The 22235-nt window shown below is 32.8% G+C and overlaps 1 protein-coding gene across 2 annotated transcripts in view; it reads left to right on the top strand.

The window, feature by feature from the left end:
- Positions 1-15684, top strand: part of LOC111632082 (transcription factor E4F1-like) — a 56508-nt gene extending 40824 nt beyond the window's left edge. For both annotated transcript variants that reach the window (XM_023376436.1, XM_023376435.1), the window contains exons 7-12: positions 3774-4267; positions 10596-10836; positions 14205-14422; positions 14490-14688; positions 14768-14982; positions 15170-15684. In XM_023376436.1, coding sequence (XP_023232204.1) covers positions 3774-4267; positions 10596-10836; positions 14205-14422; positions 14490-14688; positions 14768-14982; positions 15170-15325 — 1523 coding nt within the window. In that variant the 3' untranslated portion in view covers positions 15326-15684. The remainder of the gene's footprint in view (positions 1-3773; positions 4268-10595; positions 10837-14204; positions 14423-14489; positions 14689-14767; positions 14983-15169) is intronic.
- Positions 15685-22235: the final 6551 nt, after the last annotated feature.

The following is a 22235-nucleotide window of genomic DNA, read 5'->3' as shown; positions in this document are numbered from 1 at the left end:
GTGCTGTTCCGCGATGAAAACCAGCTTTAAGCAACGGCGTAGTCGAACGGTGTAAGTAATCCTACAATTTTTTGTTTATAGCATAGTTTATACAGATTATTCCCAAAAAATTATACGTATTTTGGAAATGTTGAGTGGAATTAGTCTAGAATCGGTTAATTTTATAGTAGAAAACTTTTCGTACAGCCTTAGTCCGTAAAGTTCCCACCTATCGGGCTGCGATTGGCTCACGTATTTAATCATTCCTACAACGTAATTTTTGGTTAGCGTGGAACGTATCTAAGCGTTATAGGGGGGTCTACTGTATTCAGCTAATCCAAACAGGGCTCGGTCTCAATTGGTTCGGACTAGCGGGACTCTACTGTAATTGAATTACATTTCATAAAGCATTGTTTTATTATATTGGAATACATATTTACAAAATTTATTCATACAAAACTTATTTTGACAGGAATATATAAGTTTACAGGTATAAGTATTGATAAATTTATAAATATCCAATATATTCATGAGAGATTATGATATATAATATTATTCATAATTGTCAAAATAATGTGTGTGTGTGTGTGTTATTTTTTCAATAAAAATCAATTAAAATTAATATAAAATTTCACTTAAGTCTACAGTTATACAAAATATGATGAGACACTTGGTTGTGAAATTTGATAATCAATGAATTATGTGTAATTGTATTCTCATGAGGGAAATTAATGTTTGTTAGATGAGTGTATTAATTTAATTAATTTTTCTATAATTCATCTTTTGTTCAACAAAACGAAATGATGAGAGATTTTCCGTACTGAGAAATTCAGTATTATGTACAGTAAAACTTCTAAATGTTGAATTTGAAAGAAACAAACAAATAGCCAGTTTGAGATATGGAAGTAAATAAAATATGAAAAAACTTTTTATTTAGATGCAAAGTACAAAGTGGTAGAATAAGGGATGTAATTCTGCAATATATTTAAGTCAATAATTATTTAAATAAATCACCTTTGTATGTTATATTGAAGTTACTCAAAAAATCATGTTTTGCATAATACATTACAGAAAAATATCTATAGGAAAATTTAGATGATTTGCAAATAGATCTTTTTTAATGCAAATGATTTTGCAAGTTCATAAAGCACGACTGAGGTTGAAGGCAAAGGAACACAACAAAGGTGAAAGGTACAGGGGTCACCTGACAGGTCAAGGAGCAATTCGATGTGGGTTATCACCTGGCAGTTTACATACATGACACTTAACCAGGAATTTGTGGAACTTAATAGGATGGTCAGCTTCAAAAAATCAAAAAGAATTATACATACTATATTATATTACATAATTTATATAATTTGTACTAAATAATAGTAATGTAATGTAAATGAAATGTTGCTATCTTTTAACAATTATGATTTTAGCTTCCTAAAAATAAATGTAATGAATAGTGTAAGAGTTGTAGAATTTTTAAGATCATTTTAAATTATGAAATAATTTGGTATATTTTTGGTAAGATACAAGATTGGAGGTTTTATTGTATTTACAGATTTATCAATGATACTTCATGAAAGTTCATTATGATCAATAAACGTATTGAAGGATAATACTGACAATAAGTAAAATTTTTATTTTAAATTCTCTATTTTTTTATACCAAAATTCAAAACACTGTTAAAAACAATACAGACTAATGTGTTTGGGTTTGTGACAACTTACAGAGGACTTTGTATGGAAAACTTGCCCATATTTAGAAGCTATAAACATGAAGAAAATCCAGAATGTGGCCAGCTCATTGACAAGGTGCAAATCCCAACCAACTACCAGTGTTCAATAGTTTTATCTGTTTGGCCACTGGTGGGCCTTTTTAATATTATTCATTTTTTATGTTTGATGAGAGAGATTGATTCTCTAATTTCAAACTGTTAACAAGTTGTTTGGATTATGCTGTATATGGATAAGTTGATCATCAACTAAACCCAAGACAAGTTGAGATGTGTCATGGACAATAAGTTAGCAAGACATGATTGTGTAGGGTTATCTGTGTTGAAAGAATAAAGGATTTAATAAAAGATTTGTACAATAAAATGTAACTTTGTATAAGTATTTATACAAAGTTACATTTTTACAAGTGCTTTTGATCTAATTACAGAAGGTTATCATGCCTACTTTCTAACTAAAATGGAATATATGTATGAATCTGTTTGAGATATTGTATATTTATATTAGTTAAAAACAATCAAGATGTAAATTTATTCAAAATAAAGCAAAACTCCATGAATTTCATACCTTTAAAATCTCCTAAATCTTTTCAAAACAAATTTGTTTAGTGGTACAGTAATACCCCGACTTACGCAAACCTGGAATTATGCGATTTTCAAATCTCGTCGATTCGTCTTTTGTTTGAGTGCCACGCAACCCTTGATTACTCACTCCCCCCCACACTATTGTTCAGCTTACATGTTCAGATGTGTCGCGCAAAATCCACACATAGCTACAATTTATTTTGTGTTATTTACTTCTGTGTTTGTTATATCTAAGGAGACTTGAGAGACTCTACTATGTCATCCAAACAAAGTAGAACTAATTCTTCTGCATCAAACAAGAAAAGAAAAACTTTATCTTTGGAATGTAAAGTTAACATTGGGCATGTTTGTAAAGTTGAACAAGTTAAGCGAGAATGAAGTCATTGTTATTCCTATTTCAGTAGACTTTTCGAACGATTCATTACTAACGCGTTTAACTCGTTTGACTTTACGACATTTTTCACCTGATTGAAGACGTTCTAAGAATATTTCTTAGAAAAATTCTTTTCAACTATTCTAAGCAGTGCAAAGTAGCGAAATCGGCTTGTTTTGCTGTTAAATTAGCTTAAGTTTACAGGTGTTTAACACGTAATTGAGCTCCTCTTGTATAAAATATTATCCAGAATGATGTATAGATGTTTAATCTAACAAAAAACATAGATAAAGTTTAAAAAAATCACCTTATAAAAGACGGTTTTGACACTAAATCCCTACTTTATGCTAATTTAACACGTGATTGAACATTCTTCTCTGCAAATTAATCAAATATATTTAGAAAAATGTTTACAGAATATTCTAAAAAATATTTTTTGTGTGTTTTATGTAAAATAAATCGCATAAAAAAATATCCCTTTAATGCTATCTAATTGCTTTATTCCTGCATAGACCATAGGAGCAACACAGTCATATTGAGGAAAACTGTATATAAGCTAGAGGGGCCAAATATGCTATATTAAATAATGGCCAAATATGGCCATTATTAAAGACTTCGATACAAAAATGAAAATTTGTGAATTGGCAAAGAAGTTTGATCTACCGGAATTGTCGGTCAGAACAATTATAAAAAGCAAAGAAAAAATTCTCGAAGCTGTGAAAAATGCTCAATCTTTAAATTCAAGCATCATTCGTAAACATCACAGTATTATCGCTGAGATGGAAACAATGTTAAAATTATGGCGTAATAATCAAGTAAATGTGAAAAATTGTAAAATAATATAGGCCTAATTTGTTATACATATGTATTATCTAAGATTTTATTAAACATTTTTTTCTAAATTATTGTTTTCTTTAGTCTCCGGCCCCAATTAAAAATTATTTGTATGTATTTATATGCGAAATTATACCCCGACTTACGCGAATTCGACTTAGGCGGTTACCGCTCGGTCTCACCTATCGCGTAAGTTCGGGGTATTACTGTATTTTGTTGCTTTTTTTTTTATTTAGGTAACACTTTAATAAATTTAGTTTAATTATGAATTTGTTTTCATAGATACACAGCCATACGTCTGTAGGACTTGTGGAAGAGTTTTTGCCGAAAATAATGAACTATCTCAACATGAGTCTTTATGTCGCATAGTGACTTATGAAACTTCTTCAAGTGGTCCTACAGAAGATACAGAGAAACTACAATTATCCTTAACAGATAGCACAAATTCGGACAACAGTAATAATCAAACTGAAGAAAGTGGAATAAATATTAACAAAGTATCGAGTAATTCAAAAGATGTAACTTCGAACAGTGAAATGCCATCTATGATATATTTACCATTGCCAATGAAAGAAAAAGAAATAGAAAATTTAAGTGATGATACATTAAAAGAATACAAATGTTCAGCATGCAGCAAAAGCTTCTCTTCAATTGCACAATTAAGATATCATTTGTACATCCATCTCTCAAATGATTCACTTAATTGTATTGTGTGTTCTTATGCTGCAAACGACGAAACTGATTTATTCGAACACTTCAACATCACTGCTCATCAGGTTGGTTTTTCTTTTCTTATTAATATTTTACTTTGATATTTTAATTATTTGATATTAGGAAATTATCATTAGTATATTATCCCAAAAGGTTCTCTGTATCAGATCAGCCAGCGATTATTGCTTGTATTTCATCTGAACATAATGCATGAGAGATTCATGGCATACTTTTTCAAGTGATGTTACCATTAGTTTATATTCCTCGTCACATTTCTAATTTTATAAATAACTCAGAAAATGTTTCTTTAAATTTGGTTTGTCTAGTTTGTCATTTCTAAATAAAGCAACACAATACATCGACAATCTGCTGAGGAGGACTTTCTATGGGAAATTGGCCTCTGTTTAGGTACTACAAAGATGAAGAGAATCCAGAAAACTCCATGTGTCCAGCCCATTGGTCAGGCATGAACAATGACCAACTACCAGTGTTTAATGGCTTTATCTGTTTGGCAGCTGTTGGCCTTTTTTAATATTATGCACTGTTTGTTTTATGAGAGAGATTGCTTTATCTCTAACACAAACTCGTAACAAGTTGTTTGGATTATACATTTTTCTGAGGAATTTCAATAATTTTTAAAATTAATATTCTCAGTGTAAGCAATGAATTGCTTATCTGTTTTGTCTAAGAAATTAATTAAAATGTAAAAATAACAATGTTGAGATGTAATGAAAAATAGCATTGATTTCCATGTTTAAGATATTGATGCTCATTGGATTAATTTTCAAAAGATAAATCAAAATTTATTGTTTATGTGACTATCACTGTAGATTTTTATACAACAGAAGACTATATTTGACTATATAAAGACTATATTTGATTTTATTTTAAACATTAATGTAATGCAGGAGTTTCCAGACCTTTTTGACTTTGAGGGGTCAACAGCCTTTTATTAATTCCTTCATTTTTTGTTAATACAGTTAGTAATAAATAAATAAACTACTTAAGCCATTATTAATTCATACACTGTTTTCATAAAACAGATCTTAGTGTTCAAATTTATAAAATCCTGAACTGTCATATACCATATATAACCAATTGGATTAATAATTTATTAATGAAGTTTTAATCGACCCCCAGTTGCTCCTTGAAAGTGTGTATTGGCCCTTTTGGGCAACTGGTTTAGTGTATCAAAAGCAAGATAAAAATAAATAAACTGTTCTAGTTACCAGAAAACATGAGAAAATTGTTTCCAAATTAAGCGTTGCTGTAATTGGAAATGCCTTGCATAATAGAAGAGAGATTTTTTTATTGTGGAAGGTAATACAAACAAGAAAAGTTACCAAAAATTAAGGTGATGGTGTATATATGAAAATATCTTGAATCATTTATCCTTCAAGATTATGTCCAAACTTTTCAATAAGTGGCAGTCAATGGGGTCTGTATTAAACAGAAAATGAAAATTCTTCATAACTTGCAGCTATTTTATGAAGAATTATATTATTTATTAAAATCTCTTAAAATTAGAGAAATTCTTAAAATCTGTAATCTCTTTCCTCCACTTGAGGAATGTATCAACGTGGTGCATTCCATCAAGTGGAGGAAAGAGAGTCAATATTTATGGTCTTTATACTAACAATTTAATCTGTGTTTCATTGAGCTACAATTTGAAAAAATTGTAGAACTATAAATTCTAACTGTCGTCCATTCGTCTGTCTTTCCTTAATCTCGAGAACAGAATTAGATAGATGAAATTCGAGACCAGATATGGTAACCTTGGGGGCAAGAGGCCCCAATTAACTACATGTGAACTTCCAATGCAAACTGGAAGTCAAGTTATTTCAATTCAAAACTTTCCCCTGAAAGCAGTTAATAGATGATTGGCATGAATCCATTGCTAACAGAAAAGTATGATGTACAGGAGCAAGACACTACAGTACTAATTTGAGGTGAAGAGCAAATACTTGAAATGAAATAAATTAAAAATATGATTAAAAATTGCAGCCCTGCATTGTGATGATGTCACAATAAATAATTGCTCATATTTATTTATAATCTTGGTGGAATTATTATATGAATTATATAGAAAATCACACCCAAATTACATTTACTAAAGGATTAGAAGGCCACCACCAATAAGTATAGCTTTGGAAAAGGAAAGATGAAGAGTTATAGTAGAAGAGAGAAGAGAAAGATAGATAGGAAAGAGTGAAATATGACATCTCAGAGCACCTGCCAAGTGCCATTTATTAAACACAAAAAGTACAAATAGCCAAAATACAGTGGTCAACAATATAACTGCCTCTGTTTTGAGGCAGTAAGAGCCCCATTACGGCTGACTTGCCTTGGAGCTCAACAAACAATCATGTGAATGTACAACCCGAATGGGGGTATAGACAAATCCTCCATGCCATGGGAGGGAACAAAAGAGAACAGCCGTTTGTACAAAAAACAGCTTGTAACCAGGTGCAAAGGCCTCTAATAGCTAATTTGCCAAAGGGCCCGCAAACACACATACACACGAATGTACAACCCCTTGGGGGAAAAGACAGACAAATCCCCATGTCTTTGGAGGAAACAAAAGAAAGCAACCGTTTGTACAAAAACAGTCCCAAACTGGGCGAAATGGCCTTTAATGGCTACCTTGCCAAAGGGCCTGCACACAAACTAATGCATATGGACATCCCCTATCAAGGGGGAGAGAACCTCCATGACCTTGGAGGGTACAAAAACACAAGCGACAAATTCTCTCGTAAAGGGACTGGGGTTAATGACATTGTCCCTTCAGGTCTAATGGTGTGCGATCAAAGGGTGGTTAAGACACCAACCATCTTAAAACAAAGAACAGAGAATGATGCCACAGTTTATGCTCGTGTAATGTTACAAGCCTACCCTGCAACTCTGTGAGGCACAGACAAAATTAGGGGCAGCTGGAGACACATAGTCGCAGAGCAGACTTCACAGATGCCAAGCCCAAGTTGATTGTTACCAGGAGGGTTGCTTACCTAGCAGACTTCAAGATGTCTGTCGCCCTGATGAAGGTTTCAAAAGCCTGGAGGGTCCTATGATTGATAAGGAAATCTTTCATCTGGCAAGGCTAGTGAAAGCCAACATCAGCCAGGGTGCCTGCCAGAAGCCTTCTTTCTACTTTAATTTTGGACACAAAAATTATGTGCTTTGCATTTTGGTCCTCATCCATAGAGCAGAGGCATTTTGCATCCTCTTTATTAAGAATCGTTTCAGATATGCTCAAAAGTTTCTGTGGTCTAGTATTATGAATTGTGTGGTGGCGAAGTTGGGCTGTTAGAAGTTCATAGTTTGTCTGTCCATAACACTCGGTAGAAACTTGAACACCCAAATTACAGTAGTAATTGAATAAAAGAACCAGATTAACTATTGGGCTAAAATTTGACAAATTAATTATATCTAAATTATATAATTTGGACTAAAGGTAGATAGTTATGCCAACATCTTAATTTAAATTTAATAATTATAAATAATTAAATTAATTTAATTATTCTGGAAGAAAAAATTGATCTGGTGGCCTTAATTTTGCAACTTCTACTCTTACTATGTAGATGCATTACAATTATGTTGGATTTCTGACTGATCTTTGCTTCCAGGCTAATTAATTTATAAGATATAACAATATAGTTCACTTTCTGTGTTTACCATTTTATGATTAAATAAATTGATTTCCTAATGGGAAAAGTCCGACAATTTGTTACTCTGAAAGAGAGATCAGTAAATGTATTTCTGATATATTATTATATCACCAAAGAATTTTGAACTGTATCCAAACTCCATGAAATATTGTAGATAATAAGGAAGAACATAGTGTAGATAATTGATAAAGCATTAATGTTTTTGTTCCTTGAATAATCTATTAAACAAATCACCAATCTGCATTAATCTTTTCTTCCAACAATTAGTAATGTTTTATGTTTCATTCTTCTATGAAACTTCCTCTGTTTTGTCTTTTGAATTTCCTGTGATTTTTTTGCAAATTAACTGATAACTTGTATTATTCCAATTATATATGTATTTCTGATTGTGCAAAATCAAATTAAAATTGACTAAAATAAATAAGTAAACTAGCTTGCTCAACTTGATCTTTGTTAGCCAAACGCTTCCTATTATAATTGGTATAACTTGTTATGTCTGTTTACTGAGTTGAGCAAATGGCTATGTGATAGGTTCTACTATTATAAAGGATATGGGTGCATACCTAGTCTGCATCTTTGATTTTATGAGTAATTTGAATGTGGCAGATGTCAATATGGCTGCTAACCAAGCTCTCCTCACTTTCACCATTATGTTTTATTTATAGATAAAACTGAGGACAGACATAGATTCCATTTTTGCTAGTATTGTGCCCATAAATTGAATCCTATTATTTAATATTTGAAAGCTTAATTTTTGTCTTAATGAAAGGTTATGTTTTGCTTAAACTTTTATTTTACTTTATCTGCACATTACCTAAAAATAAATTGTCAATAAAATTCATAAACCTGTTAATAACTTTAAGAGAAGTATTTTTGCATTATTTATCTTCTAATGATAAAAAGTCATAAATCTAAACTTGCAATACACTTTCTCTTCCAATCAGTTGTCTTGACAGAATTATTGAGATTATAATTATCCAGAAAGAAATATTGCCAGAAAAATCTGACAACATTTGGTTTAGTGTGATTATTAATTAAAGTTAATTATAATTATTAAAATGCTTAAAACATGTCAAGTCCTCTTATGTTTAGACCACATTATATAATTAATTTAATACATGATTTCTAATCTTAGAGAAATCTGGGAAAAGTGGCAACATTTTATTATTTGTTTGGTTGAAAAATTCTGAGCCAGTTTGATTTATATACAGTGGTGCCTCGCATAACATACTTAATCCGTTCCAGGTGCACATCCGTTAAGTGAATAGTCCGTTATGCAAAACGCATTTTCCCATAGAAATACATGTTAAAACATATAATTCGTTCCACAGCATAAAATAACCATACTGTACCATTAAAAAAAAATGAAAATGGAGCAGTCACCAATTATGCCAGGTATTCAGATGTGAGGAGGACGTGGAGGAACACTTTTTTCACACATTCATACAGATACAGACTTTTTACACATTGCAACAGATCTCTTTTTATTGTTTTTTAATCGGAGTCAGATTCAGGAGAGGCTACCGGAGCTTGCAGGGTCAACTCCTCTTGTTCCATCCTTTGTTTTTTTGGCAGCTGGCTTCTTGAAATACATGTCCAAGGTGGTCTGTTTCTCTCTCTCTTTCAACACCTGTCAGAAATGATGGGCAAAGGTGAAATTGTAGAGATCATTGATCCTGTTGGCCTCAGCTGTGTTTGGATAGTGAGTGTTCGTAAACTCCTGAACCTCTCCCCATTTGATAAGGAAGTTCATGCCAACTTTCACTCCTTCTGATTATTTCTTGCTTTGTTTCAATTGAAATAACCTTTCTGTTTTTTTAGAAGACATGATTTGCACAACACTTGAATAAATATAAATACTGAGGTGATGTACGTAATAATAAACAAGGGAGCAAGCCCAATGGGAGCTGTGCACTTCAGATATACTAATACAGTAGAGCGTCGTTTATCCGAAACATCAGTTATCCGAAAGAATCAGTTGGCAAATTTAAATTTTCACTAGTGCTGTGGCGCTGCAATCTTTGGCTATGTCTTGATACAACGGAGAAAAATTTCAGGATGGGATAGGTTAATATATTTTTTCGTACATAATCGGTTATCCGAAAAATAAGTTATCCGAACAACACTAGTCCCCAATTGGTTCGGATAAACGACGCTCTACTATATATTATAAAAATAGCAGATTGTCATTGGCAACGGCAAAAGAGTGGAAACATCATTCGCACTTGTTCGTAGAAAGTCCGTTGTTCGCCTCACGTAACTGTCGAATGGAAAGTCCGTTGTTCACAGCCAGTCCATTATTCGAGGCATACGTTATATGAGGCACCACTGTATTTAAATTGTTGCTTTTATTTAAACTGCTAACAGACCAAAAGTAAAGTTTTATATTTATAATGCCAAAATTGTCCTTTACTTTCATGACTGAAAAAGTGTGTTCTTTGTTAATTGAATAAATCAAGAGAAAAGTATTTTATAAACAACTAATTCTGTATAGTAACAATTTGTATATCAGTTTTGATAACATCATAAAACTATCCTGCATATTTAGGCAGAACACTTAATGTATTATTTATGATTTATTTTCAGAGAAATTAACATGTTCCCTAGAAAGATGTAAATTTATATATTCAATTTATTCTGTGTGTTTATTTAAAACATTAACAGGAATATCATGTGCAATTGAATTTATCCAGAACAGAAATAAAATAAAGTGTATTTTAATTAACAGGTAGATCCAAGATTATATTCCGAAGGATTGGAATTACAATCTTCCAATTTTGATAAGGATTTGGACCTGGTTTCATTAAATACTAATAAAACAGACATTATGGAAATGGCAGAAAAACAGTTGGCGGAATTAAATGTCCTCCCGATGAATTCAAACTCCAAAGCTAACATATCATGTCCCATCTGCCTGAAGCTGTTCAAGTCGACCATGTATTTGAAACTTCACATGAAAATGCATGCAAGTGAGTAATATGTTACAGTATTTTTAAAATATAATTATTAATAGGATTTATGCCTGTCTTAATCTGTATTGTATTTCTGTGATTGTTTTATCTTTGAAAGGAATAAAATGATCATTCAAAAAGTTAATGAAAACATAAAATTGAGAAAAATCAGTTATGTATGTATATTAAATGTTTAAAGATTCAAATATCACTAAATTAAAGTATTCATTGCATACTCACTTCAAATGATCGAATCTGATCCAACTCTAATAATGTTCAGATTGATGACCAGATGACCAAGGACAGTTAAGATGCCATTTTACCACTACAGGGGGGCTGGAATTGAATCTGGGCTGCCAACTCCTTCAGGAGATGGCAGCCCAGATTCATGAGAGACCACCAGAGAGACCAGAGAGACCATCAATTCATTCCAGAGAGACCACCAATTTTTGTGGTGGTCTCTCTGGGATGTGTTGTCACAGTTTCTCACCCTTTGGCAAACTTGTAATGGATATGGAAAAAATCCTCTTAGTGCTCACAGAATAAGTTTTAAAAATGCAGAGAAAAAAATCATATTCAGATTGGATTTGGAAATTACAAGAATCAGATCAAATTTAAACACAGCAGCTTGACCAAATAAGTGTACAGTAAGATGTTAGCCTACTGCCTGGATTGAAACTCGGTTCAGTTTATTGAGCCACGTATTCGCATGCAGAAATAGACTATGGAGAAATTTAACAGAAACAGTTTTCTGTTGGCTTTCTCTTTTCTTCTTTATTGAACATAAACAAGAGAAGAGAAAGTCAACAGTTCTTAAATGCAGAAACTCTGTCTCACAAAAGCAGTTTGAAAATAATGAAAATGGCATTGATGGAAGTTTCACTTTATACCAGATAAACTTTTTATCTTTACTTATGATTGAGGAAAACTCAAGGATTAGGAGAAATGGGATTTTCATATCTGCAAGTTATTCCAAAATTGCTTAAAATTAATATTGTTCAAGAATTGTTAAACCTAGAATCTGAATATCTTTTTTAATAAATAAGGATCTTTTGATTCCGATGAAACCGTGTTTTAATTTAATTTGCTTTATTCAGACACAATAACGTGACTCCTTTTAAACACTTGGCAGATTATTCGTCACTTTATTCAGTTGGTTCACCAACTGAATAAAATGAGTAAATTTTTTCTTTTTTTCAAAAAATCATTGTGCATGTACACTTATGTGGTGCACTTTCTTTTCGATTCTTGTTGGCTGGAATTTTTGTTCTTAACAGAAACAGAAAAACTTAAAAATTTTTCAACTTCAAATTCTGTCACAATCTTTCAACTCAAACAAAAAATAACATTATTTTCTGTTTGTTAATATTTTCTAACATTTGTTTTTGTGTGTGAGTACCTGACTTGATAATTTATCGCAGGCGATACAAACTGGATCGTTATTCCTCATCCCTCATTTTTTATTATGAGTCAGCTTGTCATAACAGACATGACTGTGACTGGCCATTTAATCTAAAGTATGTTGGTCTTAGGTTGAAACAAACTAACAAGTTAGTCAGATAAGATTCAAGCACTGGACAGTATCATTCTCTAATCCTCTCCCACAAGAGTCAGTCGTGTTTTTGACTGTATTTATGTAAACAATATTTCTTCAAAAAGTAAAATATATACGAGGCATGGCATGTCCACAAAGTAAGTAACATTTGTGCATATCCTGTGCATTTGGCCAGGATGTTAAGGTCACGTGTGCATAGTCATGCATACTTCTTCCACTCAAAAATGAACTAGCTAAGCCATATCACTAAGCATGGTTTATAATAATCAAAACAATTGGTCGGCCTAACAGCTGTGAAATAATGATTAGTAATTAGGTTTTTGAATGCAAGAAATGTTTGACCGCATGAAATTTACCAGCAGATGTGTGAAGTTTACACATTGTGTTAAGTGAAGATATAGTGAGAAAGTGGGTTAGAATGATTAACGAAGGAAGGGACAATGTTTATGACGAGGAGCATAGTGGCCGTCCATCCCTAGTCAATAAAGACTTGCTGCACAATGTCAAAGTTGTGACTAAACACTTGCACTTCAAAAAGTTGTGTTTGAGATGGGTGCCAAAAAATGCTAACATGCATTCACAAAATAAAACGCATGAGATTGGCCTTGGAATTTTTGCAGCAGTAAAAAGGGGGAAGAAATGGATTTTTGAAAAGAATTGTCACTGGTGACGAAACGTGGATTTGTTATGTGACACCAGAAAGCAAACAACAATCACTGCAATAGCAGCAAAGTGGTTCCCCAAAAGCCAGGAAATTCAAACACTGCAAAAAAAATCTTGTGCAGTGTTTTCTGCAACTTTCAGGGAATTTTGTTAGTGGAATTCATGCCGCAAGGAAAACAATCAATGTAGAAATTGTCAAAAAGGTACAGAGATAAAGAACAAAAGGCATGGCCTGCTTGGTTTCAGTGTAGTGTTGTTGCACAACTGTATGTTGCAAACACGACACAGGAGCTGCTTAAGTCATTTTGCTTGGAACAATTCACTCACCTCCCTATAGTTGGACTTAGCACCTGGTGACTTCCATCTGTTCTGGTACCTCAAGACATTTTGTGACCCTTTGTATTTCAGCAATGTTCACGAGGCAAAACAGAACGTCCAAAATGGTTCAAGTCACAGGCAGTGGAATTCTATGAATTCTATCTTCATTTAGTTCCAAGATAAGTGCCTCGATTTGCATGACAATATGTAGAAAAGGAGATTAAGCTATATATAATTTTAAGGTAATTAAATATTTTTTGTTTCAATTACCTACTTTTTGAAATAGCCAAATGGTACTTACTTTCTGGATGCACCTCATACCTGTACATTAGAATCCATTTAATGTAATCACTTTAGAGCTTGTCTATACCGAAATGGGCTAAGTAAATAAGCTACGGTTAATAGAAATATTGATTCTATTGACTGATATTAACAAGATCCATTAAAATAATCAAAAATGTATAAGTTGAAGATTTGCTAATTATAATTAATTAACAGCAATTCATGCAGTGTTGTTTGCCTGGTTAATACTGCCCTAACAACAATTGATATTTGATTAAAACAATTACCATATGACATTTAAAATTTCGTTGAGGCCAATAATGATTGTGCCATATACTGTACATAATGGCTAACAGTGTGAAAAGAGAGCTTAACATCTAGAAATAATGGTAACTATAACTGAAATCTAATTAGAGTAAGCAATGTTTTTATAATATATTTTAACTTATTGTTATCAGAATTAGCAAATCACAAAACATATCCAATTAAAATTTCAGAATCTACTGTTTTTCTAAGAAATGATTAGAGTTTTATATAATTATTTTTGTACATGGTTTATTTTCAATAGATCCCAAAGGTTTCCAATGTCCAAAGTGCAAGAGAAACTTTCAATATAAAGACAGTCTCAATAAACACATGTTGAGTCACACCCAGAGTCAAAACTTCATGTGTTCATTATGTGGGAAAATGTATAAGAGAATTTCGCATGCCAGAGAACACATGCGAGTTCACACTTCTGAAAGACCTTATGCTTGTAATTTATGCGAAAAGGGATTCAAATCTAGGGTAAGTGTTGTTTACAATACGGCAATTATTATTTTCTCGATACTTATAAATCTAATTAATTTTACAGAATGGTTTAAAAGTTCACAGTAGGACCCATTCCGACGAAATGGCTTTTAGTTGCGAGTACTGTCCTTGTAGGTTTCGAGAAAAGGCCGCCTTGGTGCGTCACAGAAGAACGCACACGGGAGAGAAACCATTTTCTTGCAAACACTGCGGAAGATGCTTTGCAGAACATGGCACTTTAAACAGACATTTAAGAGCAAAAGGTATGGAGAATTAATTAGGAAGACTTAAAGTTAACAAATTTTTTAAATACATATCGATGTTTATATTTAAAAAATCTAGTTCCGTGCACGATGCAAGGTAAATCGAGAGGAAAACTGAGAAAAGACGACAGCGAAGCCATTAGATCGATTCTTTACGACAACGACAAACAGGACCACATGCAAGAAGTTAACGAAATGAATGTCTATTCGGCCGTAGAAACTGCCCCGGATTCATTCACAGATTTAGGAACACCTGATGAGCAACAGCAGTATATAATAACTATGGATGACCAGGTAACGCATGGAAGAAAAATTTTACCAGTCCATTTAACAACAACAAAACCAAATTCTTATTGTCATTATCATCATCTCAACATTCAAAAATGACATTCTAAATTCTACCTTTACTTAAATACTTTCGTTCAAAATTCCAACACTTCAATAACAAATTATTATATACAAATGAAATATTTATTTTCAGGAACTTCTAAACACGGCACAAATCCAGAATGCCAGTTCACTGATAATCATCAGCCAGTCAGATGGTACTTCAGAAACCGTGGTGGGTGAGATTCCCATCGAGACAGTCATGGTCGTACCGGAAGCCGAAGCGGAACCGGAAGAGATAATCACCTAAATGTGCTGTACTGGTAGATGATGTATATTATAATATGCATGTGTATAAATTCCGGGGAAGTAATGCGTGTACAAACAATAATTCTTTTGTTTTGTTGGAAGTTATGGTAACAAAGGGATTGCATACAACAGATGATTCTAATATAATTATCATTTAACCTGTTAAAAGACCAAATTGTTTTTCGAATTCATTTTTGAATATACAGATGATTGAGAGCATTACTACAAAATAAATATTTATATTTTAATTTTATTTGGCCCGAGATTTTTAATGTCTCCGATAAATTAAATAACACTTTGAGATTTAAACTGGTTTCCACGCAAACTGTGACTGTTTGTGTTCCAAATGTTGTGCCAAGCAATACATTGGCAATTATTAAGTCCAGCCTCACTCGTGATACCACACACCAGCCCCTCTGCCTCCCACCCGTAGACCTTTCACTACCAAAATTTAATAGCATTCATGCCCCGTATAATATAGAAATAACCCCATGGAGTTTCAAAATTTTTGGTTCTTCAGTCCCGAGATATAATGCACAATTTTGTAAGGTTATTTTTACATTTTTGGACACCCACCGTGTAGAAATGTTGCGAAATTAAAAACACCCAGTCAAAACTCCTCTTGAGATATGGAACAAGACTCTCTTCTAGCTCCCCACTCCACCACCAAAATTTAATAGCATTAATGCCCCTCATATACAAGCCACCATGCCAAATTTCGTTTCTTAATACCCAGTTACCCAGTTACCCAGATACCCAGTTACTCCACCCTGAGATATTAACCATTTCTCGACATCTAAACATGTTAGGAACGTCAAGAAGCTTGACAAATGAGTACCGCACGAACTGGGTGAGAGAGATAAGGAGCGCGATTAGGAGGTTTGCAATTCTTTAATTATTCATCATAAAGTATTCAAATGAAATTCTTCCTCGTCCATCTTACACTATAGACATCATTTTTATACATTTGGAGTTTCTTGGCAAGTAGAGTCTTCAAGGATGAGGTTTTAAAGGAGCAATAAAAAGTACCTTTAATGATTTTTTTTGACTTCTCATTCTAGTGTTTTCTATCAAACTGGCATTAACATATCTTAAGCCTGATGTTAGTCTATATTAATAGGTTGAAAATGTTAGTAAAAAATAAAAGAATTTTAAAAATATCACTTTTGGATAGCTGTTATTATGTTCTATGTATGTATTGTCTCTTTAATCCGATATTAAGTTCGGTAGACTATCATTACAGCTTTCAGGTTAGACACTTCTTTTATTGTTTCCACATATGCATTTCGGACTTATATAAATGTTATGTGGAAACAATAAAAAAGTGTCTAACCTGAAAGCTGTAATGATAGTCTACCGAACTTAATGTCGGATTAAAGAGACAATACATACATAGAAAAGAATTTTATTAAGCTCAGCAAAAATTAGGTGTTGGTGAAATTGGTATAAATTTTTACTTGGCGTAATTTTTTTTACATACATCCAGTCAGAAAACAAACTTTACCACAAACACAGTTTACAGATTAGTACTGTTCCGAGAACCATGCTTTAGTATTGTAATTATAAATACTATTAAACCATTAAAGAACTCAAAACTTTAGTCAAAATTTACAGAATACAGATTGCAGTACAAAGATATAATCTATTTACCAGATGCAGTTTTCATCCTTTTTATCATTTCTTTAGTGAAGATTTTGGGCATTATGGTACTGTGCAGGGATAATTTTACTTACAAATTGTAAAACAAATACATTGTCTGTGTTTTACTGTTCAGTTTAAGATGAACATTACTATTAATGGAAAATTTTTACCCACAGATTTAAAATTTGTCAATTATAATAACTAGAAATATAATTTAAAACAAAGGGATGACATATCGATATTTATTTATGATATTTACATTAATTTACATATTTATTTTTATGATTAGCAGCAATAATTTTCTCTCGTCCGCTCCTCAAAATGTAAGTAAAAAATTTGGTTACATTGCATTACAAAAATTATTGCAAACACTTTGTAAATTTATATTTTCTACTTTATTTTATCCACTAACCTCGTGCGACCTAGAATTTTCAGTTGTTTACTCTTGGCTCTTCTGCAATATTGAAGCCATTTAGCTCTCCCAGTTTTGTTAGCAAGAAAATGGAACAATCTTACACGAAAAATACCTAACATCATTGAATCTTTTAAAACAATAGATAAGAAGAATACCAGTTAATTGAGATCAAAGAAACAGCCAACTTTGCTCTACAAACACTGTATATGCTACTGCAAAGGAACCAATATGGCTACTGCCGCAATGCTTCACGGTACCTTGTATTTATAGACCTCTGTTTTACTATCTGAAACATTTTGTTGCTGGAAAATCCAGATAACGTTGTCATAATGTATCACAGAGTTCCCACCTTTGGCAAAAAATCTTAATTTCAACATAACGAAATGGAAAAAGTCGTATCAGTTGAGTAGACAAGTTTTTGCAAATAATAATCATGTGCTGTGAGTCCAATTATATTTCCGTAAGAGCAGAATCGAAACAGCCGATACTTTCGTCCATAGATAGAATTCTAAGACGTGTATAAACCCGGGCGTAATGCCACATTACTTTATGTGGCCTTCACACTCCATAAACAAACCACAAACATGTTTAAATAATAAATAATACCTTAGGCATTTTATTAATTAATGACTTACGACGACTTTGTAAATAAATATACAGCATTTGTCCGGACTAGCGTTAACCTTTAGTAAAATATATTCTGTACAATATATAGTATATCACACTAAAATATTGCGGGTATCACAATTTCCTAACGTTCAACGGCGATGGAGGAGAGGCGGTAGGAGGCAAACTGTACAGAAATATGGAGAGACACACCAGAAAGGTTCCTAGCATGAAGGAGAAACCCAAGTCCGTGTGAAAGAAGGCGGCGGATCCAATGGCGGTGACGATGATGGCGGCGGAGGATACGAAATTCTTTAGAATGTTGTCCAGGTGATGCATTACTAAAGACGCGCATAAGCCTCCGGCACTGGAAAGGACTGTAAAATATTAAAACGATTTAGTCTATTCACTTATTAATATATATATAAGTGTTTGTTATTCATTAAATAATTAATTTAAGGTTCGGGAACATTTTGCAGGATTCCCAAGGGATCTGAGAAAGGCTCCTGAGTTCTCCAATTGGAAGCAGAGGGAATATAAAATCCCATGCAGAACATAGACATATTATTAAAATTATCGCTTGGGTAAAAAAATCCTTTCTTACAAATTGCTTTCTAATTCGTGAGAATTAAACTGGCCGTTATACTTTGTATTAAAGATTTTTGCGATCTTTAATACCAAAGTATAAAAGATTGTAAAAATATGTTAAACAATTTAATTTTTATTTTTGTTTCTCGGTATAAAATTCTTGAGTCAGTTAGCTTTTGACTACTCAAGTTCCAAATCTGTCATTAGTTGACAAAAATCTAGCAGCATGCTAAAGATGGTAAAACTCTTTTATGGGCAAGTTCGATTTTGTGTAATTGCTGTGATATAGAACATGGAAAAGTGCAAGTCTGTTGATTTATCATTGAAATTGAAAAAGCAAGAATCAACCAATTAAAAAGTGAAGAGAGTTGCAGAAAACTTGCAGAAGAGTTTGGCACCTCAAAATCGACGGTCCAGAATGTCGAAAGCAACTGCAGTGCACGAAGGAAAAGGTTGAAGAAAACAAATAATGAAGAGCCAAATGACAGTGTTGGATTTTTTCGTCGCTGTCAAAAAAGGAACATTCTGATTAATGGGCCAATTTTGCAAGAGATTCTTGCAACTAAAATCTATGTTATTTTGTGTATGGAAAGAATTAAGCAACCTGTTGCTGGCAGCAAAGTTATCGATCCAGAGTTTAGCCTTGTGTGACGAATCAGCATCAGCTGACCCTGCTGGATTTGCTGGAAGCAGTTGATAGAAAATACCAGTCTCATCAGTAGTCTTCTGGCTTAAGTTTTGGTAACTTAAGCCAGAAGACTACTGATGAGACTGATATTTTCTATCAACTGCTTCCAGCAAATTTGCAGTAGAAAAGGATGATATGTAAAGAATAAAAAAATTCAAAAGAGAGATTTATTGTTTTGTTTTGTCATAGCATTTGCAATGAAAAGTTAAAGCCTCTTGTGATTGGAAGTGTTACTGGCCAAGAGTCTTCAAAGTAAACAATGTTTGTAATATGGTAATATAACAAGGCCTGGGTAACAGGAAACATTTTCTCTGAATGATTATGTGAACTTAACTGTGAGATAAAGTGAGCTAATTGAACTTGTTGCATTGTTATTCATTGACGACGTGACGAGTCATGTCCGTATCAGCCCATCACGTGTTGAAATCAAATCCTTACTCCCAAATTTGATGAATGAAGAGAAATCGCTAGACCAAGTTTATTACATCAGTCATAATGTTTCCGGAAAAGATTTGTGTATTTTCCCGTACTGTAGTGACATCGTTGTGCCACCATTAAAGTTATTGCCAGAACTATGAAACTGCAAAACTATAGAATTTAGAATATAATTGATTTTAAAATGACTAATAGAAATTTGTTCATAATACCCACTTGTTGGTAATTGTACGAGTTTTTATATATTAAATTATAATTACCAACAAGTGGGTATTATGAACAAATTTCTATTAGTCATTTTAAAATCAATTATATTCTAAATTCTATAGTTTTGCAGTTTCATAGTTCTGGCAATAACTTTAATGGTGGCACAACGATGTCACTACAGTACGGGAAAATACACAAATCTTTTCCGGAAACATTATGACTGATGTAATAAACTTGGTCTAGCGATTTCTCTTCATTCATCAAATTTGGGAGTAAGGATTTGATTTCAACACGTGATGGGCTGATACGGACATGACTCGTCACGTCGTCAATGAATAACGATGCAACAAGTTCAATTAGCTCACTTTATCTCACAGTTAAGTTCACATAATCATTCAGAGAAAATGTTTCCTGTTACCCAGGCCTTGTTATATTGCCATATTACAAACATTGCTTACTTTGAAGACTCTTGGCCACGTAATTTTTCCTAATGTAAAGAAAAAAACATGTTATATGCATAATGGGGAAATATTTTTAAAACTGATAAAAATTTTAAGAAAATTTAAGACCTATTTTCTTCCTAGAAAATAATTGGCAAAATTGACTTCTAAAATTTTACTAATAATGCACTGTTATTGTCTATCGGGAAATATTTATATTGCCATTTAATTCATAAAGTAGTCCAAAATATTTACAAAATGTCATAGAATTAAGTCTAACGCAAAATTTTTGGATTCCTACAAACTTGTATTTTCTAATTTATCTTTAGATGGACAGCTGTTTCAATCAATTAGAACTATAAAATCCTTGAATAATGACATGAGAGAATGGCCACCTTTGGAATATCCAGCTATAATTGAATAATTTATTAAAAGTAAAGTCTATGATTACCAAGAAATGCTTTAATTAATATGAGTCTCATAATTATTTTTCAAGTGGTAAAGTAGGTGAAATTTTTAATTAATAAATTGTCACGAAACATTTTTGTCTGTCCTTAATACAAATGTAGAACAATCACAAACCCTATCTGCAAGTAATCATTCTGTATGGACTTGTGTGTCTAACGAGAAACTTATTTATCTAGATGGATATACAGTACAAGCATGGCTGGTTATCCATTCTCTTCTTAAATTTTCATCACATGGAAATGAATGTAAGTGAAACGGTTGAATACATGGACAATTTTGATGCATCATGTTTTCATGTATATTGCATACAGCTTCAAACCACATATAAAGAACTCTCTGGCTATTATGGCAGCCAACCACTGCACAATATCTACCTAAACTGGTTTTATAAGGCATGTTGCCAATGTAAAACTAAAAACTGCAAACTTACACTAATGACTAGCAGTATCTTAATGGCTGTTAAGAGAAACTCGTGGGGCAGAATTCAAAAACACATTTTGGAAACTTGTGGATAGAAAACAATTATTGCAGGCTGCTATTTGAGCTACAAAACAGTGCAAAAATCTGGCAAATTTTGCAAAGTGTATGTCATCATATTTGATGCCATAATATGGATTCGTGAAGCCTAGAAAGAAGTTTCTGAATATACAATCACAAAATCTTTTCAGCATGCTGGATTTGAATCAACTTCTAACTATGCTGAAGATGAACACACAAATGATAATCCTGAAGAAGAAATCAATGCTGTGCCTGAAGAATATTGTGGCCAAATTAGTGACATAAAAGATGCCAATTCATTTGATGAAATCCATGATAATTGTGATGAAAACACAATGAACAATATCATGTAAAACATAACCTCCAAGACAGAAGAATTCTTAGATGATAAGATAGAAATTGTGACAAGAGAACACCTACTCATCCCAGGGCTTTAGAATGCTTGGAAGAATTGGAGCATTATGCTTTTGCTTATGACTAGCTAAACATTGTTGAAACTCTCTTTCGACTGCAAAGAATGATAAGAAAAAACTTGGTAGAAACCAATAAAACACAGTCTTATGAATAACAATTTTCCTGTTTTATTGAAATACAAGTAATAAAGTGTCTGTATTATCAATACTATAAAGCAGTGTTTCTCAACGGGGGGGCAATATCGCTCCCATGTGGGCGATTTTCCATGTTGAGGGGGCGATTAGTTACAATTTATATTTTGGGGGCAAAAACAATTTTCTGGGCGATATAGTAAAACATTATATTAAGAACTAGCTGTTACCCGCAACTTCGTCCGCGGAGGTTTTGCAAGCAAACCCCATTTACATTCAATATTTCAATAACCATAGTAATTGTCATATAACACCTACCGCTGAAGAGAATTGCCGAGAATCAAACGAACTATCTTTAACTTGATCAATTTTCTGGAACG

The sequence above is a fragment of the Centruroides sculpturatus genome, unplaced genomic scaffold, assembly GCF_000671375.1.
Source record: "Centruroides sculpturatus isolate CEXI.00-Female unplaced genomic scaffold, Cexi_2.0 scaffold806, whole genome shotgun sequence".
In the NCBI taxonomy this organism is placed as follows: domain Eukaryota; kingdom Metazoa; phylum Arthropoda; class Arachnida; order Scorpiones; family Buthidae; genus Centruroides; species Centruroides sculpturatus.
This window is presented reverse-complemented; position numbering and strand designations above follow the sequence as displayed.